The sequence below is a fragment of the Arvicola amphibius genome, chromosome 10 (assembly GCF_903992535.2).
Source record: "Arvicola amphibius chromosome 10, mArvAmp1.2, whole genome shotgun sequence".
In the NCBI taxonomy this organism is placed as follows: Eukaryota; Metazoa; Chordata; class Mammalia; order Rodentia; family Cricetidae; genus Arvicola; species Arvicola amphibius.
Window position 1 is genome coordinate 87,050,955 of NC_052056.1, and position 27,810 is coordinate 87,078,764.

A 27,810-nucleotide genomic window follows, 5' to 3' on the forward strand; every position below is an offset into this window, starting at 1 on the left:
CAGAAAATATTTCTCATTTGTTTCTCTGACTTTTTAATGTAAACACAAAATTTTTGAAGAAATTGTTGGAAAAAGTAACAAGACAATCTGTAAATGTATTTTTAAACAGGCTACGAAGTCAGCATAGAAATATATCCTGAGGGCTGACTCACTCACCCACACACCCCTGCTTCACTAAGAAAGCCAGATTCAGGCGCCCGCTTGGCCAGGAGGCCACCAGTGAGGAGCACACTGCAGGCCAAGGACTCAGGCTAAACCTGAAGGAAACCTGCCACGAGGGCTGGGAACCTCGGTGGCACATGGTGCTCTGCAGCCAAATCCAATGGCACTGGAGCAGAGAGGGCAGGAGCTCCACAGACACAGCTCCATCTTCAGAGCTTTTGGGAGCTTCCAGGCAGGAGTGTCTCCACTGCAGGCCAGCCTCCTGCAGTAGCTCTCGGCACTGAGGTGTCAGGCTGGGAGGTGTGAGGAGGCAAATGAGTGACACTCGCCACGGTAAGGGTGGTAGTTTCTAAAGAGCTCAGTATATCTCGCGACTGCTGTTCCGAATCAGCATGGCTACATCAGATCCAGCCAAATGAGCCTGGGGCCGAGCGAGCTTGCACACACACAGTCAGCAGAGCAGTCGGCGGAATTTGCTAGGCTTGGCGCCCTTCACATCCTCAGTCAGCTATTAGCACATAGATATGCAGTCACCGGGCCACCTGCTCACAAGTGGAAAGCAGCCTGCATCTTCATCCCATCTCTCCAGTTTCCTAGGAACTCTGGGCACCAGTGGGAGCGCAGCTGAGAATCTGGTTCTTCAGGTGCTGTCCAAGAATGGCTTCGCAACTGGGACTCCTGTGAGGTCAGTGAGCACCTGGCTCCACCATCGTCTTGCCTTGAGACTCCACCAGCACCAGTGAACGGGGAAAGGGTGACGTGAGCACAGCGCACGGCTGTGTCCCCTCCATAGTGAAGCAGGTAGAAGTGAGCTAATGGCAATCAAGACTTTTCTGAACCTTACACTTCCTAGGTCAGGGTCACCAGAAAGCACTGAGGGCTGCAAGGCCAGGTTTCAGTGACAGCAGCAGCCTGTGCCTAGGGCCTGCCCGTTGTCCTTCTCAGGCAGTGTCTAGCTTAGAAAAGGGGGGGGGGGGTTGATGTTAATATATTAAGGAATTTAATTTATAACTATTTAAAATTACAGATATCTTACAAAACAGTTCTGTGATGATTCTGCAAGCAAGACATGAACAGAAATCAGGCCCGGTGCAAAGTCTCTTCATTATCTGTCAGCTGAGAGAGCACAGAGCACGCCCTAATTAAACTGCACACACATTTTTAACACTGACATCTTTTTTTTTAAAGTTGGATTTTTCATTCATTCCTATTTTACGGCTAATGAGACAAGGCCACCATTGTGAAATCTCTGTGGAGCCCTTCAGAGACCAAGGCTATCTGGGCTGGCACATGGCGTCCACTCAGCTCGTGGCATTTTCGTGGCCTGAAACCTCTGTGGTGCTTTATTCTTCGCCTCCAATAAGAACCTCAGCATGCGGCACTAGCCCTGGGTCTGAGAGCCAGGGGTGGAAGGACAGGACACTGACTCTGCTGCAGGTGTGGTCGGAGTCTCTGAGGACAAAGAGCTCTTGGGGTGTGGTTGCTATGACAATGCTGCTGCTAGGATAATTCCAAGGATCACAAGCAAAGTGACTACACAAATGAGGATGAACATCACCTTCTGCAAGAGAAGAGACAGGAATCTACAATGCAGAGAAAGTAGCCTGCTGGGACTCGGCAGCCTAAAACAATTGTCTATCATTGGGAAACATGCTCTAGGTGAGAGAGGAGGGAACCTTTCTCGACAGGGCCCAGCTGTCTGGTATCGATTTATAAATGAATGAATGAGCGTGCATGTGTGTTTTATCTGCAGGCATGACAGCAAATGTGCAGCTAGCCCTGGCAGAGGATCACACCTGATTTCCAGGTCCTAACATAAGAGCCCATGGGTACCCACAGAAAGCAAGCACTTCCCTGACTGTGCTGAGAGCCACTGTCGGACCTTTGTGAACATATCCGACTGACCTCATTGTGCTCTAGGGGGAAAGTGCATGGTTCTACAAAGTCTGCTGAAAATACTCATTTTTTAGCATAGAAAAACTAATGTCATCTTTTTCAGTAGACTAAGAAGATGGCATCAGGAAAGATATATAACCCTCCTTTCCAACAGACATGGGGCTGCAAGTCCTTCTCATCCCAGGAAGGATGCTTTCTGTGCAACCTCACGGTCTGCACTGACCACAAGGGCACTGCTCCTACCAATGGCATCCATACCCGACAGATGCTCAAATCACGAGAAAAACATGGGGGAGAGGCAGTGAGGAACTGGAGCGTGGGAGAGCCTTTCTGCCACTGTGAAAAATTACTCTTAAGCACCACCCCTGAGTGCCCAGTGTTCACAAGGGTGACTCTGCAGTGGGGGACCCCAGGATGCAGGGGGGTAAGGCCCATGAGTGATAAGACTTCACACAGTGACTGTGCGACACTCGTGGTCTGCTGGCACGTCGGGGCCTGAGAGGGGTCTGGGCTGGGCTGCTGTCCATAACTTAAGCTCCACTCTCAGTTCCATGGTGACCTGAGCAGTGAAGGGCATTTTACAGTCATTTTCATTGTTGCTGCTGTTCTAGAAGTTACACCAGAACTACACTGCAGCATCTGCATTGGTTTTCACTGGGGACAGGCTCTGGGGGCAGTGGCCTCCCAGCCTGTGTCACCTCAGCAGACAGAGGCCACTAAGACCTGAACTGAGCACTCAGCGAACAAGCCCCGTGACTTTTAAGTATATTAACACTGGGCACACACACTACTGGCTGATTGAAAAGGTTAATAAGTAAATTAGTTGATTAGTCACTTACTGCCACCCTGAGGGAGAGGCAAGCACCCAGCGCCATCTACGCAATCATTTGCCAACCGACAAGCCAATGATTAGAGCCAGGACAGCAATGACAGCCACCACCACAGCAGCAATTATCCACTTTTTCTGTCAAAGAAAAGCAGGCTGATTATACCACAATGATTGCGCACTGCCAGTCAAGGGCATCCTTCGCTGGGAGTAAGACAATTGCCAGCACTCATTTTGAACTCTAACTGCCAGGCCCTCTCCTGATGCCTAGAGCAGTCAGTCTCAGAGTGGCCTGGTCCATGAGGTCAGGCCTCCAGAGTCAGGCAGGCAGTCCTCTGTAACCTGGTAACACTAGCTTTCTCCTGAGCACATGACAGGCTCATACTGGATTCCGCTGGACTGAAACACAGAACACTTTCCCAGGAGTCCCGAAGGTCAGAGTTCTGACAGGGGAACCCAGCCTGCTTCTGCCTCCCACCTGTAGCAGACACTGATGCCCTCTGCAGGCCCTCAGCTGTCCTGGAAGAGCTCGCATGCCCATGTGGTGTGCTGACGTGTTGCCAAGCAGACATCATCTTCGGCACCTCTGCAGGCAGCAACATGGAACCTCATGGAACCCCTCAAGCTAGCAGAGTACATCCAGACTCTGCACCAGTTACACTCACTGCTCCACAATTCCCTTGGGATAGTCTGGGTACAAGACAGAAGCCTAAGCAAAGGGACATCTGCCTTTGAGACTGCCTCCCTGGGCTCCTACGCAAGACACCAGGTCCACCCATAGGTTCAGATAGCGGTCACCTTACGGAGCAAACAGCTATCACGTGCAATATGTCACCAGTGATTTTTAGGTGAAATCCACATCCCACCACCTTGTCATCCCCCACCCAGATGATGGCAAAAGGGAACAGAGTTCAAAAGAGGCAAGTCAGTCCTGACTTGAGGTTTTAAAGGGTTTAAATTACTTACAACACTAAATGGTTATATACATATATATAAAAAAAATCAACTTAAGAATTTTTAGTGAAAAGAATTATTTTGATTTTTTAAAACGAAACATGTGTTTAAGGCATTTCACTTCTTCCACAGCTACAGACCAAGAGAAGAGAAACCAAAGGAGGGCTCGGTCCTCAGAGCACAACTCACCCGCCTGGCTTTGCTCTGATATTTGATGGCTTTCTTGGTTTCTTCCTTGGCATGTTCGACGTAGTCAGCAGCATTCATCACATTTCTCTCGATGTTGTTGACCATCTCACCCTGAAAACAAGTTTCAAGCTCAGCAAACGTCAGGTCTCTCTCTCATGTCTCCTGAGACAGCTCTCATGTAAGCCCAGCACGAGAGGGATGGAGACAGGATCCCTCACAGTTACAAAGTGGTGCAGACACACCAGCAAATGCAACCCAATTCCTGTTTCAGGAGCAGCTGAAAGGGTCGGTGGCAGCGAGGACAGGTGAGTGGTGACCTGACATGTCTTCACAGACGCACAGTGAAGGGAGGGCTGCAAGCTCGGGTTAGTCTCATGTTTTACCCTGAGTAAAACATTCCACACGCAAAGGATGATGTTTTTTTCTAAGAGGCAGAAAACTACCACTGCTTATCTTTACAATATCAGCGAACTAAGTATAGCCTCCAAGTGACAATGAACTGATGATCAAGATGACAATGGGAGGAGAGTCCACAGCACGTTGGGGGGAGGTGCATTACCTGGGTCCTGTCCGGGAGGAGACAGAGTCTGCAGCAGCCAATAGCAAAGCATTGGAGAAGGATGGACAGGTAACTATCATTCATAAGCAAATGCACTAGCAAGTCCTGATTCTGTGTTTCTGCGTTACCAACCTAACACAATGACAGACTTCTAAAAGGTAACAGCTTGTCCTAATGAAGCTTCCTACCACACATTAGGTATGGAGTGATTATAACTAAAGCCTGAGCTGTACAAAGCTTTGGGATTTCAAAATCCATATACCATCACACAACTACTTCCTTCTGAGCCCGAAAGTCTCCAGATGCCCTACCCCCCAGTTCTTAGACCAAGTGGCAACTGGTACATCCCAGGTCAAAGAAAACTACACGTGTCCATCCCTGACCATCAATGCTAATCCCTGCCCACAGATACCCACCCCAACCCACCAGTGCCTACCCTTGCCTCTCCATAACTGTTGGCATCCTCCACAGGTATCTGGTGCTTGAGCTTTTTCACAGGTTTTTACGATAAAGTTTATCAAAATAAACACCATTCAAGGCATGTGGGGATGGATCCTAAACGCTTGACTTATCTAGGCATCAGAGAACATCACCAGTTATCAGCCAAGGAACCCTGGCAGCTGCCTCAGAAAGGTGGCGAGGAACAAAAGCTTGTCTCGCTGGAGACCAGCTACACCCTAGCCTACCCCAGATGCTCCTGAGGGATCTGAAAACCCTGGAAGACCAATTCAGTCTCTGTAGGTTCCCACTGCAACTGAGTCAGTATGGACACATCACCCACGCACATACAACTTGATGTTATACTTGCAGACACTCTGGTCATCCCTGCCTGAGCTGCAGAGCAGGCAAGAACACCATAGAGTGAGGGTGGGATCTGGTCAGTCTCAGTGATTTTACCCTCAAGGTTAGTCTTTTTTTTTTTTTTAAGATTTTATTTATTTATTTATTTGTATACAGTGTTTTGTCTGTATGCTTGCTGGCCAGAAGAGGGCACCAGATCTTATTACAGATGGTTGTGAGCCACCATGTGGTTGCTGGGAATTGAACTCAGGACCTCTGGAAGAGCAGTCAGTGCTCTTAACCTCTGAGCCATCTCTCCAGCCCCTCAACGTTAGTCTTTTTTTTTTTAAAAATGTATTTATTTTTAATTAAAAATTCCACCTCCTCCTCTCCTCCCATTTCTCTCTCCCTCTCCTCATCCCCCTCCCCCTCCCCCTCCAGTCCAAAGAGCAGTCAAGGTTCCCTGCCCTGTGGGAAGTCCAAGGTCCTCCCCGCTCCATCCAGGTCTAGGAAGGTGAGCATCCAAACAGACTAGGCTCCCACAAAGCCAGTACATGCAGTAGGATCAAAACCCAGTGCCATTGTCCTTGGCTTCTCAGTCTTGACTCTAGAGGTGTTCCCAGGTGTCCGTGGAGATGCCCCCAGCTAGATCCTTGGGCAGCTGAGGAGAGGGATCCTGAAATGGCCCTATCCTATAGCCATACTGATGAATATCTTGCATATCAGCATAGAACCTTCATCTGGTGATGGATGGAGATAGAGACAGAGACCCACATTGGAGCACTGGACTGAGCTCCCAAGGTCCAAATGAGGAGCAGAAGGAGAGAGAACATGAGCAAGGAAGTCACGACTGCGAGGGGTGAGCCCACCCACTGAGACGGTGGAGCTGATCTACTGGGAGCTCACCAAGGCCAGCTGGACTGGGGACTGATATAGCATGTGATCAAACCGGACTCTCTGGACGTGGCTGTCAAGGTTAGTCTTTAAGCACTATCCTGATCCCTGCTCCTTGTTCAGTCAGTCATTTTTTTTTTTTTTTTTTTTTTGGTTTTTCGAGACAGGGTTTCTCTGTAGCTTTGGAGCCTGTCCTGGAACTTGCTCTGTAGATCAGGCTGGCCTCGAATTCACAGAGATCTGCCTGCCTCTGCCTCTCAAGTATTGGGATTAAAGGTGTGTGTCACCACAGCCCGGTGCTCAGTCATTCTTGTAGTCAACAGCCCCAAGAGGGGAAGACCAATGGCCCAGAGTCCTGCCAATTTCAGGGTGGTTGGCTTGGCCACTTCCTTCCTCTGTGAGCACTGCTATATGTAACTGAGGTCACATGATGTATGTTCACATTTATTTACATATGTACATATCCATGGCTGTAGTAAGGTTTCTGTATATCCTTTAATTTTAACCTAAAACCCACCACAGACATTTGAAGGTTTCATTATTCTCCCATACCTGGTGCTGCCTGTGGCTCTCTACCTAAGTAGCTGGCCAGCGAGCATGGCTCCTGTAACTGACTAGTGGCCTACGGAGGAAGTGTACACTCAGGTTTCAGTTCAGCATTCACCACAAACAACTCCTGAGTTGAGACTGGATACCTAGCCCTGGCTTCTCTGACCAGAGCATGCTGACTCTGCACAACTGGCCTCTATGGGGAAGGTGCCTCATTACCTGGGTCTCCACAAACATGGCCATATCCATAAACATCTCGTGCAGCTCTCGGATGCTGGTCTCCAGCTTCATGATGTCTTTGTGACGTGACTCGATCTCGTTGAGAGCTTGCCTAGTAATCTGTGAATCCGATATAATCTTCGGAAGGCAAAGGGAAAAGTATTACTAACTCCAGACTGGCTGGTAAGTTAAAGACAAAAGTGCCCATCTACGTTAAGTGTTTTGATGTACGGCTGTGGCACTCACATCCGAGATGAAGATGGACGGCTTCCCGCTCTCCAGCATCTCCTCCAGCTCGTCGTCAGTGGTGGTCCTCCCAGCTGAGGGGCAATGGGAACTGCACTGAGGATGCAGCGTGGGATGCAGCCAGGGATGGTCAACTAAGGGATCACTAAGATCTGACTGAGTCATTAGCCTCGTCCACAAAGTTTCCCTGCCCTTTCTAAGATCCCTTCTGGGCAGGCTAATGTGGCGGAAATGTGACTGCGACGTGTCACAAACCCGCCCTGGTATTACAGAGGAGCAGCCGTGCCTCTCCTACAGGTTCACCACAGGCTTCAGGCCCAAGCAGCTAGTCTGAAGGTGGCATGTCACAACGGGATGAACAAACACATGGGAGATCATCTCCCAGCCAAGCAGGAGGGGCTGCAGTACACAGAAACGCCTCAAGCTTTGCAGATGTGACAGACGTACAAGCGCCAGCAGTTACAAGCAACTCAGCACCAGCTCCCCACTCCCAACTCTGAACACATCTGGATGACACTCGGCCCAGGCATTAGGAAAGAAAGGGTTTCCGGTTTATGGTGCAGCTGGAGGTGTGAAGGATCCTTGAAGAGTGTCTGCCACACTCTCCCTACTCACTGATCTCTAGCTGGCGCTGGATGCGGCCTTTGCTTCGCTCCCGAAACAGGATCTGCGCTTCGTTGTATTCTGTCATGACGTCCACAAACTTCCGTGATAGCACCGAGTGCTAGAATATGGAAAACACCGTGTTAGTGTAGGAGGTAAAGCCTATGACTGGAAAGCTCAGCCCGTTACTCCCTTTCAGTAGAAAATAAGAGCAAAAGCAGCAATGGAAGCTGTATGACCTGAGGCCACCAGGCCATAATAACACCCCTATAATCCAAGCACTCAGGAGAGAGAGGCAGGCAGATCTCTGAGTTTAAGGTCAGCCTGGTCTACACAGTGAGTTCCATGCCAACTAGGACTACATGGTGAGACTCTGTCTCAAAAAACAAAACAAAACAAAACAAAAATGCCACCAACAACACCAACAAATAATCTGGGGCCTACAGCAGTCAGCTGACTTATGGAGGTGAGCATTATGGGAAGCTGAATCCTGCTGGGAGGCACATGGACTGCCTTGAGCTGGCAGGCTTGTTCACACAGCACTCAACTTCCCAGGTCTCAACCATAAACCCCAAACAGTTGAGACCAAAACACTAACATCCAGATGATTCAGCTGGTCCCCTGCTCTGCAGCATAGACTGTGTGGGTTTCTGGGGTGTCTCTTCACAGCGAGGAGATGCAACCCATGTGCAGACAGACAGTGAGGGAGGGCAGACATGACAAAAAGATGCAACAACTAGGCTCAGATGTGGCGCAGTGACAGAGCTCTTGCTGAGCACATGCAGTGCACCAGATTCAAGTCCCAGCACAATAAACAAATGGAATTGCTTTGGATTTGGACAAAGTGAGATGCTGTTCTTCCACATCACCTCAGTCTAACTGAGCCTGGAAGGCTGACCTGGGTCCTTCGTATCCGCAGGTCCACTGACGTTCGGTTCCCACTCTCGTCCTGATCACAACTCTGCTCAATAGCTAGAAGGAAGCAGGGCAGAGTCACCCAGATATGACAGCAGTCTCAGGATGGCCTCAATTTTCCCCATAAAACTAAAGAACAGGTGATATCTTAAAATAATCCTCTAAAGCAGTGGTTCTCAACCTTCCTAATGCTAAGACCCTTTAATACAGTTCTTCATGTTGTGGTGACTCCCAACCATAAAATTATTTTCGTTATTACTTTATAACTGCAATTTTGCTACTGTTGTGAATTGTAATATAAATATCTGATATGCAGGCTATCTAATATGTGACCCCTATGAAAGGGTCATTTGACCCCCAAAGAGGTCAAGACCCACAGGTTGAGAACCATTGTTCTAAAGACTAGTCACCAAAAGAAATGTTTATAACACTGCACACACATATGTATTCAATGACAGACATGTAGACAGACATGCACAAACTTGTGTCTATACATATTAATACCCATGTAAACACATATATACAAATACCAACATACAAGTATGCACATACTTGCATACATAAATGTATGCATACACACCAAAATCATAAACACATGCACATAGGAAAATGCATAAAAAACAAACACATACACAAATATGCACACAGGTGTGTGACTGTGCATGGGCGCATTTGTATGTTTGTGTTTGTATGTATGCGTTTGTATATCCACGTTTGTCTCTGCTGCTCTGGTTGTTTGCACATGTATGCATCTGTGTTTGTAAGTATTTGGTGTGTGTATTTGGGGTGTGCCAGGTGTCTTTAAACACCCAGTCACTGTAATGAGTCTGAATTAGACATAGAGTGGTTGTACTCTAGGGAACAACATTGTTTTTAAGGTGCACACTCTCGGGGTCCGCCTTGAGATCAGTGGTGAGTACACTAGGACCTGGGCAACATGTCTGCCACCATGAAATTGCTGTCCCTGAGAAGAGGGTGCGACATGCAGAGGTGAGATTTGCTCCTTTTGATGTGTCTCTGTGAGTTAAACACGTCTTCCTCACAGATCAAGGAAGATCAAGGAAGGCAACTTCTATTTAAGTTCTGCGCAGAAAGCCACAACCCTCACCCAGGCCAGGTGTCATGCTGAACACAGAGCCCCATGATCTCAGCTGGGCTCCTGGCAGCTGGGACACTTATTTCAGCCAAGAGACACATCTGAGAGCTTTGGGACTCAATATAAAGGCTATCTTTCTCTGTCACCACCAGGGCCACAATGAGAAACAGCATGAAAACCAGAGACCCAGATACACATATTCAACCTACTTAGATGTAGTCTTAACTTTCATGTTGGGAAATGTAAGATACCAACATCCACACCCCACCAGCCCCCAAGAAGGCAAACTTACACTTCAGCTTGCCTCGGATCCAGTTAGCGGTTTTCTTGATCTCTTTGTTCAGGTCTTCAAGATCTTCTTTTATTTCTTTAAAAAGTTCAAATAAAGCACCTGAGCTGGAACACTCAACTTCTGCACATCCACTCATGCAGGCCAAGCACAGAGGCATCCAGCCCTCTTCCCAAATGCGCTGCCCCCAGCTACCACTGCAATGCCAAGACCAGCTCCGGGTACATCCTGAACTGTGCCATCAGATGCAGTTGGTGAGAGCCACAATTGCAGGCTCACCAAGACAAGGGGTGCACACAGCACAACCTGGAAGAGGCCTGCTCAGGTACCAGAGGTCTCCCCTGCTGTCACCATCTTCCCAGTCCTTGTTGCTCCATCAGACACCCCACACATGCCACTCTCCATCCGACCTGGCTCTAGACCTGGAGAGCCAACCCTGGTACCCCAGCTAGTCTCAGGGTGACAGATCACCTGCTGCAGCAACCTGACAATGGCAGTCTCACAGTAATGCCTGAACCCCTAAAACATCTAAGGAGGCTCTGGGGACCCCTCCCAGCGTCTTTCTTGCAATCTAAGGTGAAGTCAGAAAAACACCCAAGGAGTTGAAGCACACTGAAGCCTGGCAGATGTGAGGGAGAACCTGCAAATCCCTAGTGTGACCAGAAACCAGAGACATTATGAAGCTCCCCAGAAGGAAGATAGGCAGATTGGCTCCTTTGGAGCAGCAGAGTGACCAAAGGCCAGTGAACTAGTCTAAAAGCAAGTGTGTAGAAGCGACCAGACACTGGGGAAGTGATGGAGGAGGGTTATCTGTCTATGTATTACTTTCATTGGTTAATAAACTGCCTTGGCCCTTTGATAGGACAGAAAATTAGGTAGGCGGAGTAGACAAAACAGAATGCTGGGAGGAAGAAGGCAGTGAGGCAGACGCCTCAGCCAGTCGCCATAGCTCTCCTCTCCGAGATGGACACAGGCTAAGATCCTTCCCGGTAAGACACCACCTCATGGTGCTACACAGATTACTAAATATGGGTTCAATCAAGATGTGAGAATTAGCCAATAAGAGGCTAAAACTAATGGGCCAGGCAGTGTTTAAAAGAATACAGTTTCCGTGTAATTATTTCAGGTAAAGCTAACTAGGTGGTGGGAAGCAGCCCGCCGCTACCATCACAACAGGGAAGGCTCCACAGGTCACACCTCATTTTCTGGCTTTTCCTATAAGTGGCAACCAACACTGAAAGTTTCTAAACAAAGGCATTCAACATTTCTAAGAAGAGCCAGGATTTATAAAGATCACTCAGACACCCTAAGGCACAGGAAAAGTGGAAATGCGTCTGAGCATAGGCCCCGCTCTGTGAGCAATGCCACACAGTGCCCTCCAGACTCACAGTCTCCTCTCAGTTTTCATTACTAACCCAGCTCTGGCAAGCAACCACTGCTTACCAAATCAGCCTGTTGTTAATGTCCCCAAACGCAAGAACCACCATCCCTCAACTGTGCACTCAGTGCAGATGACGAGCCAGTGTTACTGCTGGAGTCCCATCAGACATACCCACATATCCTTTGGATCCTACCTAGCAGTGGTCCTCACCAGGCTGAACACTGACATTATTTCGGGAGCTTTCAAACACCATAAAGGTGACCTGGAATGCCAAGGGGGGTCTGTGCGTGCATGGGCATACTGCTCCATCTAAGGGGAAGCTGGAGGACAGACAGGTGATGGACTCACTTCCTTCTGGGTTTGGGGCAGAAAGGATGATGCTGTGGTTCTTCTTTACATCTTCCACGTGTTGAGCAATCCTGGCTATGCTGCTTCGAATCTCCTCCACCTAGGAGAGAGACCCTACAGTAAGGTCAGAGTTCCACTGTTGTCCATCTCCCACAGAGGGATGCTGGAGAGGAAGTGCCATTTCTGCTGTCACTGTGATCATTACTGTGTGTGTGTGTGTGTGTGTGTGTGTGATTATTACTTTAAAAAAAAAAGGGAGGGAGGAAGCTCAGTGGGTGAAGGTGCTCACCACCAAACCTGACAGCCTGAGTTTGATCCCTGAGACCCATGGGGGAAGGAGAGAGCCAACTCCCAAAAGTTACCCTGACTGTTACAGCACGCACATGAGTGGGTATACACACATACATACACACATACACACAATTAAAGAACAGCAATCTACCAATTCCTACTGTTAGGACTAAAGCAACATTTGCCAGCAAAACTATATGCTGTAAAATCCCTACACTTGAGCCCACACACCACCACCCACAGCGCTAAGTACCCACGCCCATGGATGGGAAAAGGCAAGGGAGCATCCTTCCATGAGGAATCCTCGCCATGCGGATGGCCAGCCCTTCCATCATCTTCCTGAATGTGTGTGGTGTAAGCAACTCACTGCAAGAGTCCTCTGGATGGACTTACCTCTTCAAAAGTCTGGTCACTCAACAATGAGGCCCTGAAGATATCGTGGTCCCTATAATTGTCATATTATATAGCAAAGGAGCCTATATAGATTCAACCAGAAATCTGGGATGAGGAGGCTGGTGGGGATGTCCAGGCTGGACCCAGACAGAACCTGGCTACAGAAGAAGCTACATGATGGCCGAGGCAGGAAGAGCACTGTCCGTCCCTCTCCTTCCTTCACTTAGCCGTCATTCGCTGTGATCCATGGCCACACCCTGACATCGCCTTCCGTGGCAAAGGACCTCACAGGTCTAAGACTTGAGCTGGGAAACTATCCTGGGTGGGATGGTTTGAATAAAAATGGTCCCATGCAGTGGCATTGTTTGAAAGTGGCATTCCTCCTAGTTAGAGGAAGCATGAGACTAGGGTAAGCTTTGAGGTTTCAGCTCAAGCCTGGTAGCTCACTCTCTCTTCCTGTTGCCTACAATCCAGATGTAGAACTCTCAGCTACCTCTCCAGCACCATGTCTGCCTCATCCGCCATGCTTCCCGCCAAGACAATGAACTAAACCCCTGAACCTGTAAACCAGCTGTTAGTTTTCAGGCATCTGTACTGGCCTGCCCTTGGGGTTGTGACAGGTTGTGTCTTCAGTTGTAGCCACTAAGAACACCTCCTGTGCACATTCGCTATGTTCCCTTTTAAAAAGGCCCTGTCCACCTCTCTTCTCTGTGTCTCTGTCTGTCTGTCTGTCTGTCTGTCTGTCTTTCTCTATCTCTCTGTCTCTCTCTCCTCTTTTCTCTTCTGCTGTTCCTGTTCCCGGAGGCTGATCTCTCCGCTCCCCTTCCCCTTTCCCCTAATAAAAACCCCTCCCCCGAGTTTTGTTGCGTGACATCTTGCTCTCATACAACGCTTTTTTCTATTACAACACCAGCGGGCAGTGGTGGCACACGCCTTTAATCCCAGCTGTGAGAAACTGTCTCGAAAAAAAAATTTATAACATCAGCCCCAATTAAATGTAAGGGTTGCTGCGGTCATGGCGTCTCTTCACAGCAATGAAACCCTAATCAAGAGCCTAGGTGATCTAGCTGTGCCTACACAGCAGAGACTGAGGAAATAATGCCAGGAAGGGAAGATGTGATGGTGAGAGCTAAGCACTGTGCTCTCAGAAGGGAGGGGCTACAAACCAAGAAAGCAGGCTCCAGGGCCCCAGTGCGGTCCTCATTCCTCTGCAGCATGATGGCAGCTTGATCTGAGCCTCTAACACTCCCTAAAGACAGATAGCTCCGGAGATAGGAGATAGGATGTGCTGCTTACAGTCCCCAGTCTTCTGGTCACTTGTCACAGCAAAATAAGAAACACACATTTACATGTTTTTATGAAAAAATACTTTCCTTTGGAGCTGAAGAGATGTCTCAGTGGTTAACAGCACTGGTTGCTGCTCCAGAGGACCTGGGTTCAATTCCCAGCACCCACATGGCAGCTTACAACCATTTGTAACTATAATTCTAGGGGACCCAGCACCCTCTTCTGACCTCCATGGGCACTGCATGCATGTTATGCACAGACATACATGCAGACAAACCACCAATAAACATGCTTTATGTTTGTTTGTTTGTTTTTGTTTTTTTGAGACAAGGTTTCTCTGTAGCTTTGGGACCTGTCCTAGAACTAGTTCTTGTAGACCAGGCTGGCCTTGATTTCAGAGATCCACCTGCCTCTGCCTCCCAAGTGCTGGGATTAAAGGCGTGTGCCACTACCACCCAGCACATTTTTTAAAATATAATAAAAACAGATTATTTTAATGTTTTGGCTATCTTGCTATAGAGGCTGAAATCAAGGAATAGTGCTGGTTCCAGTTTAGAGATGACATTACAATTTGCATTTGAAAGTGCCACTTTCAAGGTAACACTGAAGGCCCTTGTGTCAGAAAGTAAAGGGGACGGCCCAGCTTAGAGAGTCCTCGCCTTCCCCTGACTTCACAGCAGCTGATGCCAGATTGCCATGGGCCCCATGCCTGCAGAGGAAGCTCCGCAGGAGGAGGGTACATGGTGGTAGTGGTGCTGGTCCAGTCTGAGACTGTGAGCTGCCCCCACAGGGCCTCTTCCACCCATTATAACCATCTTCTCTGGAAAGTTCTCCACTTGTCGCCTTGCTTTACTAGTCTTTAACCAAACCCTCCCAGGTAAGGAACAAATTCTGTCTTCTGTATCATTCTGTGTGACATGTACTTCCCTCAAGGCTTCTTCTACCAGAGGCCTTATGGTAACAAGCCTGACTGTTTCTCTGTTTAAGGTGTCACTTCATTCACAGAAACAATACAGTATAAAGTCTGTAACAAATGGAAGAAGCCAGATCAATACACTCCCAGTAATTGCTGGGGAATATTACTGTAAGATGTGTTACATTGTTTATGCTGTGGAACATTTGTTTTAAAGGTACAAAGATGTGTTCATGTTACATTTGTTTAATTCTATAAAGTTGTGTTGCTTTGCCTATCTAAAACATCTGATTGGTATAATAAGGAGATGAATGGTCAATAGCTTGGCAGGAAAGGATGGGGGAGCTGGCAGGCAGAGAAAATAAATGGGAGGAGAAACTGGGAAGAAAGGATCAAGGAGAATAAGCAAGAACAAGGAGAGGAGGATGCTAGGAGCCAGCCATGGACTAAGAGTGAAAGTAAGATACACAGAAGTAAGAAAAGGAAAAAAGCTAGCCAGGCAGTGGTGGTACAAGCCTTTAATCTCAGAAACAGGCATGTCTCTGTGAGTTCAAGGCCAGCCTGTGCTGTGGGATAATGTTCCTGTACTCTGTAAAGATTGCTACTTGTAGCCAGGCAGTGGTGGTGCACGCCTTTAATCCCAGCACTCGGGAGGCAGAGGCAGGCGGATCTCTGTGAGTTCGAGGCCAGCCTGGTCTAGAAGAGCTAGTTCCAGGACAGGCTCCAAAGCTACAGAGAAACCCTGTCTCGAAAAAAACAAAACAAAAAAGATTGCTACTCGTATTGATTTAATAAAAAATACTAACTGCCCAGTAGCCAGGCAGGAAATATAGGTGAGGCAACCAGAAAAAAAAAAAAGGTAGATGGGATAATTTAAGAAAAGCTGGCTAGCCGGGTGGTGGTGGCGCACGCCTTTAATCCCAGCACTCAGGAGGCAGAGGCAGGCGGATCTCTGAGTTCGAGGCCAGCCTGGTCTACAAGAGCTAGTTCCAGGACAGGCTCTAGAAACTACAGGGAAACCCTGTCTCGAAAAACCAAAAAAAAAAAAAAAAAAAGAAAAGAAAAAAAGAAAAAAGAAAAGCTGGCTAGAAACAAGCCAAGCTAAGATTTTGCATTCATAAAAACAACAAGACTCTATGTGATTCATTTGGGAACTGAGTGGGGGGCCCCCAAAGAAAAAAGAATTAAAAAAAAAATGGTCTCAGAGTACAAGTACCCTGCTTCACTTGCGGCCAACTCCAACAACAAAAGTGGCCCCAGACACTGAGCTGAAAAATCTTGCTTTCAAGGGACCAAAGAGCATGAGTTCCTAAGAAGTCACAAGTCTTGTGGTAAGACTCTTTAAAAAACCACTCCAGAGATGTGGTTGGCTTCCCAAAGGAGGAAGTACTTGGGATATTGCAGCTCCAAGTCACAGAAAGAGCAGCATAGAAAGAGAGTCATAGAAAAATGGCAATCTTACCAAAAGCAATCTACAGATTCAATGCAATGCCCAGCAAAATTCTTCAAAGACCTCGAAAGAATGGTACTCAACTTCATTTGGAAAAGCAAAAAACCCAGGATAGCCAAAACAATCCTGCATGATAAAAGAACTTCTGGAGGCATCACAATCCCTGACTTCAAACTCTACTAGAGAGCTACAGTACTGAAAACAGCCTGGTATTGGCATAAGAACAGACAGGAGGACCAATGGGACCAAATAGAAGACCCAGATATTAATCCACACATCTTCAAATACCTGATCTTTGATAAAGAAGCAAAAAATATCAAATGGAAAAAGAAAGCATATTTAACAAGTGGTGCTGGAAAGTGATAGAAAGAGAGCCCTGACCCACCCAACCAGGTACACTGGTCCTATGTCCCACAGTGCTTCCAACCCTTGTGTATATCCAGCCTTCCCTCCCAGGCTGTCTGCATGCATAGTCACTTGACTCTGTCTTGATATTAGCTGTCAATGATGCTGAAAGTCCCAAAGAACTTACACATTTCAAACAACTTTAGCCAGGCAGTGACAGCGCATGCCTTTAATCCCAGCACTTGGGAGGCAGAGGCAGGTGGATCTCTGTGAGTTCCAGGCCAGCCTGGTCTACAGAGCGAGCTCCAAGGCAGGTCCCAAAGCTACGGAGAAACCTTATCTTGAAAAAAAAAATTGAAACTACTTTAAAAACAGCCATGTTCAGGAGGCTAAGGCAGCAGGACGGCAGGGTCAAACGTTAAGTAAGCTGGGCCACACAGGGAGACATTACTCAAAACTTCAAAAGTCACATAGGTCATGATTAGGCCATACTGAGGACCATGTGGCTAGCTGACTTCCCTGTGGGAGTGGCATGGAATGAAGATGGCAGCAGTAGCACAACCTCTTGGTCCCACAGCCAGGTATGAGGTCCGCCGTTAGCCACACGCAGTTCCGGGGTACATGGGCATCCTGTTTTGCATGTGACAACAAACACTACTATAGTAAGGTAAAGTCTGAGGCTGCACTTCATTAAATGCTTACCTGATGGAAGAAATCATCCATGAAATGGTCCTTTTCAACAGTGACGACAGCAGTGTCCCCATCGTCGTTTTTCCTACACTGGAATAGAAAACATTTTCAAAGAGTCAGAGGCTGAACAGCAACTCGGGACCCAAAGCACCTCAGCTGCGCACTGGGTGCCAAGAGCAGCAGAGCAGTCGCACGCCACATCCTGCAGCCGTCTAATTCTGCAGCTCCTTCATTGTGACAGGTGACACCAATGGGGGAAGAAAGCGACGGCCAGATATCTGTGCAGGCGTGTTCGTGTTCATCTTAACCTCCGTCAGGGCCACTGACAACAGGCTCGTCCCCAAGAGCCGATGTACTGTACACACACATCACACATATACACAGAGTCATCCGGGTGACTGATTCTGGGCTCTGAGCTCGCTAAGCAAGACTACATCACTGTCCCTGTAATATGTTTATGGTCTGTAAAGATGAAAAATGCTACTGGGGGTGGAAGCTGGAGAGATGACTCAGCAGTTAAGAGCACTAGCTGCTCTTCCAGAGGACCTGGGTTCGATTCCCAGCAACCACATGGTGACTCACAACTGTCTATAACTGTTATCCCATGGATCTGATGTCTTCTTCTGGTGTGCGGTGAACATGCAAACAAAACACGCATATACATAAAATACATAGACAAATATTTTTTTAAGCCAGGCGGTGATGGCGCACACCTTTAATCATCCCAGAACTCAGGAGGCAGAGGCAAGTAGGCCAGCCTGGTCTAGGACAGCCAGGGCTACACAGAGAAACCCTGTCTCAAAAAAAAAAAAAAAAAAAAAAAAAAAAAACACCGTTTAAAAAATGGGTTTGGTGGTACACTCCCATAATCCCAGCACTTGAGAAGTGGAAGCAGAATGAGAGGTCCAAGTGGACCTCTACTACATAGTGAGTTCAAGGCCAGCCTGGAAAACAGGAGACCTTATCTGAACCAAACTGCTGACAGCACTAGCTGACTTTTGTAGAGTGTACAGTAACTTCCGAGGTTTGTCAGCTGACATCCTTACTTTCTAAGAGGAGAACGACCACCATATACTGTGTTTAATAACAATAAACACTCTGACAAGGAAAGAGGAGTCGGGAAGACGACAGTGGCATCACAGACACAGTGAGCAACAGCCCAACACAGGGTCAAAGACACAGAACCAGGCACTTCCATGCCTGGCGCATGGCCTTGGATCCTGAGGGTGCTGGATGAAGACGCACTATAGCCCAGCTGCTGCTGCCTTTGAGGCCTGGGGGCCTTGTGTCTGCACAGGATGCTAGAGAGATGCTGGGACTGCCTGCGTAGTAACCTACCTGGAAGCCTCCCTTCTAAACAGTCAAAGCCTCTAGCAGCACAGAAAACTCTAAATTAGCTGGAAGCAGCTTTTGTCAACAGCTCTAAATGTCTCCTTCCCCTCCCCCACCCCACTCCTAGAAGCTGGTCTCTAAATCCCCCAGCTGAGCCCAGACTGCCATGAGGCACAGGGGAGGGACTTGCCGAGCTCTCTCCCCCAGGGCAGCCCTGTGAGTCAGCACTAGTCCAGCCTCCCAGCCTCCCTCCCAGCAGTCAAGGCTGCCAAGGCACCCTAGGAACCTACCTCCCCTGCTTGAGGAATGGAGCCTTTACCCCGCAGGCCTGACGCACAGCAGTACCCCACCCCCCATCACCCAGAAAAACTTGCAAACAAAATCCTACTACAATTCTCAGCTAAGAAAAATCTGTGAATTTAAGAAATGTGTTAAAGGGCTGGATGCTCTTCCAGAGGTCCAGAGTTCAATTCCCAGCAACCACATGGTGGCTCACGACCATCTGTAATGAGATCTGGCACCCTCCACTGGCATGTGGGCACACATGGAGGCAGAATGTTGTATACATAATATTTTTTTTAAAAGAAAGAAAGAAATGTGTTAAAACCGAGCAGTGTGGTACATGCCTTTAACCCCAGCACTCAGGAGGCAGAGGCAAGGATCTCTGAGTTCTAGGCCAACCTGGTCTACATGGTGAGTTCCAGACTGATCAGGGTTACATAGAGAAATGCTATCACCCCACCCAAAAAACAGAAAAGAAAGAGAAATATGTTATGAAAGCACAACAAATTCTGCCTCTCTCCGTACCAGCTGGGACCTCCCTAAGGCCTGATCAGCTCTTCCCACACCGCAGGCACCCTCCTCGCGTGCTGTCTGCATGGATAAGACGGCTGGTTAGTTAAGGCTAGGAGTGTGGCTCTAAGATAGAGACAGGAGTATGAGAGGAACCTTTGTCACCAAGGAGATGAAACCACATAGCCAGGACCAGCTTAATAAAAAAAGGGACATCACCTAAGAGGATGCCTTATATATCCATGAAACCTAGCACAGCTCCCTTTGGCTTCTCAGGGCTCCACACCTGCTTTTTCTGTGTGATTTCTCCCAGAGCCCAAGGCACACTGTCAGTCAATACACTGCTCTCCCAGATGTCTGGAATGAAGGGCAGTGCTGAAGTATGATGTTCCAACAGCCCTAAGCAAGGGAACCATATTTGGAACAGGGGCGCTGACATGCCCAGTTGAGACGGCTCACCCAGAGGAGGGTGGGCTGCAATCGCTGAGAAAATCACAGAGCAAGGAAGACAAGAGTAAAGCACAGGTTGGCACAGGGGATCTGCATGCTTGGGAATGGAGTGTCGAAGACCAGTGTCTCAGAATCTACAAGATGGAAAGAGAAATTTCAGCCATGGCTTTTGGAGGGGCTGACACCCTGATTTCACACCTGAAGCCTCAAATGTGAACTGGGGCAGGAGGATCTCAAATTTGATGCCAGGAAGTCTGGCAATAATGCCACATGCCTTTAATCCCAGCACTTAGGGGGCAGAAGGTAGATTTTTGTGAGTTCAAGGCCAGTCTGGTCTACATAGCAAGTTCTAAGACAAACAAGGCTACACAGAGGTCCTGTCTCAAAATAAAAAACAACTTGAAGCCACCCTGTACAACCAACTCAGTGAGAACCTGCTTGAAAAAGAAAAACAAAAAACTGGTGTTGGTGGGACATGCCTATGATTCCAGCACTCAGGAAGCAGAGGTAGGAAGACCCTGAGTCTGGGGCCCCTACTGGGCTACATGGTTAACTCTAAGCCAACCTGGGATATAGAGTAAGACAAAGATAATGAAAGGAGGGAAGGAAGGAGGGAAGGAGGGAGGGAAGGAGGGAGGGAGGGAGGGAAGGAAGCAGGCAGGCAGGCAGGCAACAGGAGGCAGAGAGGGAGAGGAGGGAAAAGGCTGCCTGAGGGTACCACATGCTGCCCTGGGGCCATGAGCACCTCAACTACCCCATTCATACTGGCAATCCTATCTGAGAATGAGCCTTGACCTGAAAATGTACCTAGCGTCTCAGAGGCACTTACATTGGTGGCAGCAGTTCAAGAAAGGGTGATTAGGGAATCTGTGATTAGGGAATGGAGACATACCATTCTGCACCTCTATGCAGGCTGCTAGGACAGAAGGTGACCATTGCCAGGGACAGGGAGGAAAAACCAGACAGGAACTTCCTGGTGGTGAAGGTGTGAGCAAGGCCAAGAGGGAGGCAGGCAGGGCCAGGAAGGCTAAGGAAACTGTCAGGAAGTAGGCTTATCCTGCAGCCAAGAGGCCAAGAGGAAGTCTGGCCATGGCAGATGCTCTCAGGCCACTCTGGTTTGAGCAAAAACAGGAAATAATTGGTCCACGGGAAAACCCAGAATCTCTTATACATGACCTAATCCATTCTAATTTATTAACACCCTCACTCTTCCTCCCTCAACCATGGGAATCCACGGCATACGGCCAATTCACATTAGTCTGTCTCTAGTGTCTCATCTAACTCAGACCTGGCATTCTCTCTGTGCTTGTACGTTCTGCCAGAGACGGGCACTCTGGACGCAGAGTCTAAGCAATCCCAGGCAAGCTGCTTGAGGTTTTGTGTTGAATGAACAGTGGATCAGAGCAGGAAACTTCTCTCTGCCCATACAAGATCTGTGAATGCAAACTGTTTACCACAATTAGTCTTCTTCTGTAATAAGGTCTTACTACATCACCCAAGCTAACCTGGAACTCAGGACCTTCCGGCCTCAACCTCCCAAGCATTGGAATCACCACCATTCAAATGAGGTAGTGGGATTTTTTTTTGTTGTTTTGCTTTTGTTTTGTGGGTTTTTTGTTTTGTTTTTTGCTTGTTTGTTTTTCGAGATGGGGTTTCTCTATGTAGCTTTGGAGCCTGTCCTAAAACTAGCTCTTGTAGACCAGGCTGTCCTCAAACTCATAGAGATCCACCTGCCTCTGCCTCCCGAGTGCTGGGATTAAAGGCGTGTGCCATCACCACCTGGCCAAACGAGGTAATTTTTAAATCTTTCACAAGTGATCACCATGAACACCTTTTCCTCAGGTGGATGTATACACAGCTAATGAGGAACCTTTCTGTGAAACCTCAAACTCTGGGTCACTGTGGCCATTGCAGTTCAGCCATTTTAACCACAAAACTAAACACTAGATCTTATTTGCAAAAAAGCCACATTTGGATATATGACGTGAAGAAGCAGGCAACCCATTCCAAACTACTTGAAAAAAGAATGTATTTTTCACTAAACAATAATTAAACTCATCTGGTAAGTAGCCCTTTTTGTTTGTCTTTTGAAACAGGGGGATCATGTAGCCCAGGCCAGAAACAGTGAACTCAGGATGCCTTAAATTTCTGACCCTTCTGCTTCCACCTCACAAATGTTCCAATTACAGCTGTGGGCCACCATGTCCGTGCCTGTAATCCCAGCAAGGGGAGACTGAGGCAGGAGGCTTGCTAGAAGGTCAAGGTTGGTTGAGGCTACACAGTAAGTCCAGGCTGGCCTGGCCTGTAGTGTGAGACCATTCCCCAAACCTCCCCAACCAAAAGGAAAACAAATACGTTACTTTAAACATGCCAAATTCAAGTCAGACAATTTTAAACTAAAGATATTAAAGAGAAAGTGGCTTTTTCTAACTTCCTGAACATGGAAAATCTAGTAGGTTATCAACAGTGTAAGCCCTGGCACTTGCCTCCCTGTTCCAGAGGTTCCTGTGTTAGATACACACCTCTCTGAGAGGCAGAAAGACAGCTGTTGCACAAGAACACCAAAGTATAGAGAGGTCTGGATATAAATTACTTTGGCAGAGGATGGGGCTCAGTGGGAGAGCACTTGCTGCACGCCCATAAAGCCCTGACTTCTGTCAGGTCCACAAATCATTGGCCTGAGCTCCATGGTGGAAGAAGCTTCCGCTATGCTGCTTGCATAGAAATGGCAGGGAACTGGACCCGATAAGGTCACTTCCAGGTCTGAAATCCTACAAGAAAACCAAGTAACATATTCATTGTGTCTAACACACACAGGCAATGTATAACCTAGTGTACACCTAGTGTACATATATGGGAAAGCCGGGCAACAACCTTAGCTGTCATTCCTCAGGCACTGTCCTCCTTGACTTTTTTTTTTGGTTTTTCGAGACAGGGTTTCCCTGTAGTTTCTAGAGCCTGTCCTGGAACTAGCTCTTGTAGACCAGGCTGGCCTCGAACTCAGAGATCCGCCTGCCTCTGCCTCCCAAGTGCTGGGATTAAAGGCGTGCGCCACCACCGCCCGGCCCTCCTTGACATTTAAGACAGGATTTCTCACTGCCCTGAACTCCAGTGAGCCCCAGGAAGCTATTTCCACCTCCCCAAAGTTAGAATTAAAGTATGTACCAAGGTACCTTATAAAATGTGGGACTGGGGCTGAGGGCTCAGCGGTTAAGAGCACTGACTATTCTAAAGGTCCTGAGTTAATTCCCAGCCGCCTCATGGTGGTTCACAACCATCTGTAATGAAATCTGGTGTCTTCTTCTGGCCTACGGGCATACATGCAGATAGCACACAGTATACATAATATATAATCTTTAAGAAAAAATAAATAAAATGTAGGTCTGAGAATTGACCCCATTGTCCTCACACTTGCAAGGCAAGCAGCTGAACAAATAAGCCATCTCCCCAGCCCACCGATTCACATATCCTCCCTATTTCTGAAAATCCTGGAATAAAGAAAGACTTACCAGGGCCAGTGAGATGGCTCAGTGAGTCAGTGTTCCTGCCATGGAGCCTGACAGCCTCAGTGTGGCTAAAGACTCAAATGGTGAAGACAGAAACAACTCCAAGTATGCACACTGTGGTGTAAGCACTCAAATAAATACATCACATCATGTTTATGCATTTGTTTTTAAATTGCTATTTGAGTTGAGTTTCATTTAGAAAAAAAAATCAATGAATTAGGTTTGAAATTAGGACAGAACTTCCACCATCTTCTGAGATGGCCCTCAGCATACTTTGCCACTTTGTAGTACGCATTTATTTACACAGAGGGGCTTTGGGGCACTATTATAAAATCAAGATAGCAGCGCTGTGCTCCAAATCCTGTAGTATCAAATATTGAGCCAAGATTTAATTCTTTATGTAAAACAAACACATCCATCTCATCTGCTGTCATCTTTGACAAATGATAAGTGATAGACCCTGAGCAATTGTTTAAAGACACATCTATGATTTATCATCACCAGTTAGGCTCCATTTGTACAACTGTTTTACAGACTTATATACACAGGATCATGTAAAAATTTCTCAAGTGAAAAGGGGTCACTAGTGGAAACGTTTAAGAAACCAGGTCTTGGGGCAGTGGGCCTCAGACCCTGCTCCAAAGCTGTGTTTCCCCTGCAAAGCATAGCCAGCCACGACCAGCAGAAATCATTCTTTTACTTTCAAGAAAGAAGTCCAGCTGATTCTGGTGACCTTGACAGTCTCAACGCTTGTCCATTCTATCATTGCCACCTCCACTTTCACAGTGACCACATTTATAGTGGTGGCATCTTTACACAATGAAATGCATGAAGTCAAGTCACTTTGAATACAATTCAGCCCTAAAAAGATTGATTGACACTTCATGTGCAGCAGTATAGATAGAATTAGAAGCTGGTTACAGTGAGTGACGTTAGACAAAGGGGACTACTCCTCGGGGCCGGGAAAATAATACACACAGCTCAAGCACTGTTGAGTTAGCATTAGAGACAATGACAGGCTCTTAAGGTTTTACCATAAGCATTCTTTCTAATGTTCATCTTCCTGTTAGCAAGCAAAGACACTGGTAGATAAGGCAATTGACTCTCTTGTTGCTCCAGCTGCCATAAGCAAAAGGCCTGACTGTCAGTCAAACAGGCATCTGGACTACCCCTAGGCCAGCACCAGCCATGTTGAACATTGCATGCTTTGAGGAACCTACTCAATGCCTACGGCTGACTGCTCCAGCTCCTAGGGGCACTGCCTCCGTCAGGGTTTTCAGTCTGCACTGGACTTCCTGCTATCACAAGCCTTTGTGAACTCTGGATGACCCTGCAGCCATTCTCCCCTAAATCAGAGGGCAGTTGCCAAAGAGGTAATGCGGGAATTGGTGCAAATCCAAACCTTCATTTGCAAAGGAAGTCTGTGATTGGTACACACTTTTCCCTTGTCTATACAACCAGGTTGTCCAGCTCATTCAGTGTTCATTGGGTGAGTGGGGCTGTGCTGGCCCTGACCCATGCAAGCTTCTTTGCGGTGGTCTTGCCCCACCTACTTCTACTGGGGCAGGAAGGACCGGGAGCATGAATAAGGGGTCGAGGCAGCATCTCTGGACAGCGGAGCAGACAGCCTGAAGCACACTGAGTCAGAGCAGCTACAAGGGAGGAACGGCAAGACCAGGGTCAACAGGGGCAGAAGCAGAAGCAGCAAAAGTGGCCGTGACTGCACAGTTCAGCAGTTCTAGGGCGTGACAGGAAGGAGCAGTGGAGCAGCAGCGCTGAGGCCAGAGGCACACAGAAGCCTTTGAGGGCCAGGGAAGAGTTTCAGAGGGCTGTCAGGTCTTTAGGGCCAAGGGTCTCAGGCCTCAGTGAGACAGTTCTCACACTTGCTCAGGGTGACACTCCCTGGAGTGTCCCCCACCCCCCTCGCCACCCAGGACCTAGAGCTGTGACACTAGAGGGCACCACCTGCTGCTGCTCCTCAGAGCTGTCAACAAAATCTGCCAGAGTCCAGCACTGGCAGCAATTTCTCTCCCTTCCCAGGTTTCTACCTGGATCCAGCAAAAGACGCCCCTTGGGGTGAGGGTCACAAAGCCAATCAGCACGGACACACAAGCGCAGCGTGTGTAGACGTCCTGCTCTCCAGGAGTAGAAAACAGAATGGTTCCGGGGTCTGGGAAGGGAACCAGGAACAGTGTAGACAGGGGGCTCTGGGGTCCAGCTGGAGCGCGAAAATGCCTTCCAACACTCTGCACTGCAGTGGGTGACTACGGTCATTGCCTGCAAGTAGCTACTGAGGAGGGTCTTGAGGTCCTCAGCCCAAAGAAATGATAAGCCCTGACTGGACCCACACTGCATACATGTCTTGAATGTCCCATTATACCCCAAAAGTGGGTACAACGACTGTGTGCACTGCAGATGTAGACATATATACTGTAAGCCCCCCCACCCCCTTTTCCCTTTAAAAGCTCAGCCTTTCTCTTGCTGCGATGCTCACTAGTGACTAAAGCCCTGGGTTAAAACGTAAACACATTTCTGGTCCCCAGTGCACTGGGGAAATACCTAACACAGCTGTGGGTGGTGTTGACCTCACCAGGCGCCAAGGCCTGAGCACCAAGTTTGTGTGGAGTGACTGGACCCTTGGTACAGCATTCTGTTTCAGGCCGTGGGAAAAGGGACCCCTACAGGGTGGGGCAGGCAGTTGGATAAGAGCCTTGCAAAAAGACCAGGCAGGCAGTGCCATGGTGAGTCCCAAGAAGGCATCAAACATCAGTCCAGGCCAGGAGGTCCAAGCATAGCCCTTGCTCCTGAACCACGCTCTCACCCATTGAAATCAGTCATCAGCAGCCAAAAGGATACTGACCCAAACATCAGTCCACATCTGCCAGGGGTTTAGTGCCAAGGCAGGCTGAAAAAAGGCACCCCCGGACACCTACCGGAACCTGTGTCCCAGACTAGGATGCAGCCAGCACAGGCTCTGGACCTCTCCCATTGCCTACGCCTGGAGTCCCAACAACCTGAGTCCCTTCTTACCCAGGGAACCCCAGGAGTCCTGCCCCAGGAACCCACTAGCAGCCCTGCCCAGGGACCCACGGAGATGTCATCCCAGGAACCTTCCTGATACCCTACCCTAACACCCTTGAAGACCAAGGAACCCTAGAGCCCTTCGGGAGAACCTGCTCAGAAACACTGCTTAGGTCTATGAGTGTATCCTATTGACTCTTGGATACCCTGGAGCCCAATCCCTGGAACCCTGCTCCATGGCCGCTTGGGTCCTTCCCGAAGACTACTCCCTGCCACCTCTGGAGGCCACAGGACACCAGGAACCCTCTTATTAGACCCCTCCGAGAGACACTGACTAGTTCCCTCCCGGGGTGTTCTTCCTCAGAGCTCTCTTCCCTGGTCCCCCTCTCCAGGCCCCCCACCTGGGTTCCCCTCCCGACCCCCCTACTCAGGCTCCTCCTAGGGTCCTGCTCCTAGACTCCTCTTCGTGAGTTCCTCCCCCATCACCCCTCTCCCCGGATCCCTCCTGGGGTCTTTGCCCCGGACCCTCAGCAGCCCGCCCGCCGGCCCGGACCGCTATCCGGTGCGCCGCTCACCGCCGTGAGGTCGGGCAGCCGGTCCCGCATTCCCACCGGCCAGCAGGGCGAGGCGCCCGACTCTCAGCTGCCCGGCCGCACACTCTCGGGTGGCCGCGTCGCCGCCTCTGCCCGCTGGGGTCCTGGCCCCGCGCCGCCGCCTTCCCTCGGGCAGGCGCTACCACGGCAACCGCGCCCGCTCTCTCTGCGCTTGCGCCTGCCCCACCCCCTCCCGCGGGACCCCGGGCGCCTGGGCGAGTCGTCGCGGGCGGGGGGAGGGGGAACGAGGGGGGGGGGGACAGGAGTGGGCGGGGCCCCATTCGGGGGCGGGGCCTGGCCTAAGTCCTCGGGCTGCGTGGTTAGACTATTTAACACGCTGTCAGCCCTCGTTGTTTCCTGAACTTTCGCACGTTTTGTTTACTAAAAAACTCAAGAGCTGGAGCTGTAGATCAGTGGCTAGCCCTTGCCTACTATGCCCTAGATTTATATCCAACAGCGAAAAAACGAAATTTTAAATTCACCATTACAGCACACAAATTGATAGCAACCACCTGTCACCTACCCTGACCCGGAGAGCGCCGCACCTGGGTCCTCAGACAAAGAACACGGGCAGGTTCCTCCCTTGATGCAGTTCTGGTGGGAGAATCCAGCAAAACAGCTACTTTTCTGGTCGCTGTAGCAGTGTACCCATCAAATGTCATGTAAGGGAGAAAGGATTTGTTTTGGCTCTTGATTTGAGGGGCTAAAGTCCATTATACCAGGAAAGGCATGACCGCAGACAGCCCGTGTTGGTGGGGGTATTAACCCAGACCCTTCATAGTTTGAAGGCATAGAGGACAAAGACAGGAATGACAGGAACTGGTCCGACTGTAGCCCTCAA

The 27,810-nt window shown here is 48.8% G+C and overlaps 1 protein-coding gene across 13 annotated transcripts; it reads right to left on the reverse strand.

The window, feature by feature from the left end:
* Positions 1 to 16: 16 nt before the first annotated feature.
* On the reverse strand, positions 17 to 27,810 carry Stx2 (syntaxin 2). Of its 13 annotated transcripts, none has more exons than XM_038345328.2 (11): positions 27,515 to 27,810; positions 17,288 to 17,365; positions 11,907 to 12,006; positions 10,181 to 10,255; positions 8,776 to 8,849; positions 7,890 to 7,998; positions 7,275 to 7,348; positions 7,029 to 7,166; positions 4,028 to 4,138; positions 2,898 to 3,022; positions 17 to 1,114 (listed from the first exon to the last, which is right to left on the reverse strand). In XM_038345328.2, the coding sequence occupies exons 1-10, from the start codon at positions 27,629 to 27,631 to the stop codon at positions 2,942 to 2,944; spliced, it is 957 nt and encodes a 318-aa protein (XP_038201256.1). In that variant the 5' UTR covers positions 27,632 to 27,810; the 3' UTR covers positions 17 to 1,114; positions 2,898 to 2,941. The 13 variants fall into 13 exon arrangements, with proteins under 13 accessions (XP_038201256.1, XP_038201255.1, XP_038201252.1 ...); XM_038345327.2 differs by having other exon boundaries at positions 17 to 1,723; XM_038345324.2 differs by lacking the exon at positions 2,898 to 3,022 and having other exon boundaries at positions 17 to 947.

Bases quoted from the DNA above. Each gene is read 5' to 3' on its own strand.
- Stx2 (XM_038345324.2), bottom strand. From the start codon at position 27,631: ATGACATTTGATGGGTACACTGCTACAGCGACCAGAAAAGTAGCTGTT. The intron at 7,167-7,274 runs GTGAGTGCCACA...TGCCTTCCGAAG, and splicing joins CGTCCATCTTCATCTCGGAT to ATTATATCGGATTCACAGAT. The intron at 4,139-7,028 runs GTAATGAGGCAC...ACTTGTTTTCAG, and splicing joins CCATGTTTGTGGAGACCCAG to GGTGAGATGGTCAACAACAT.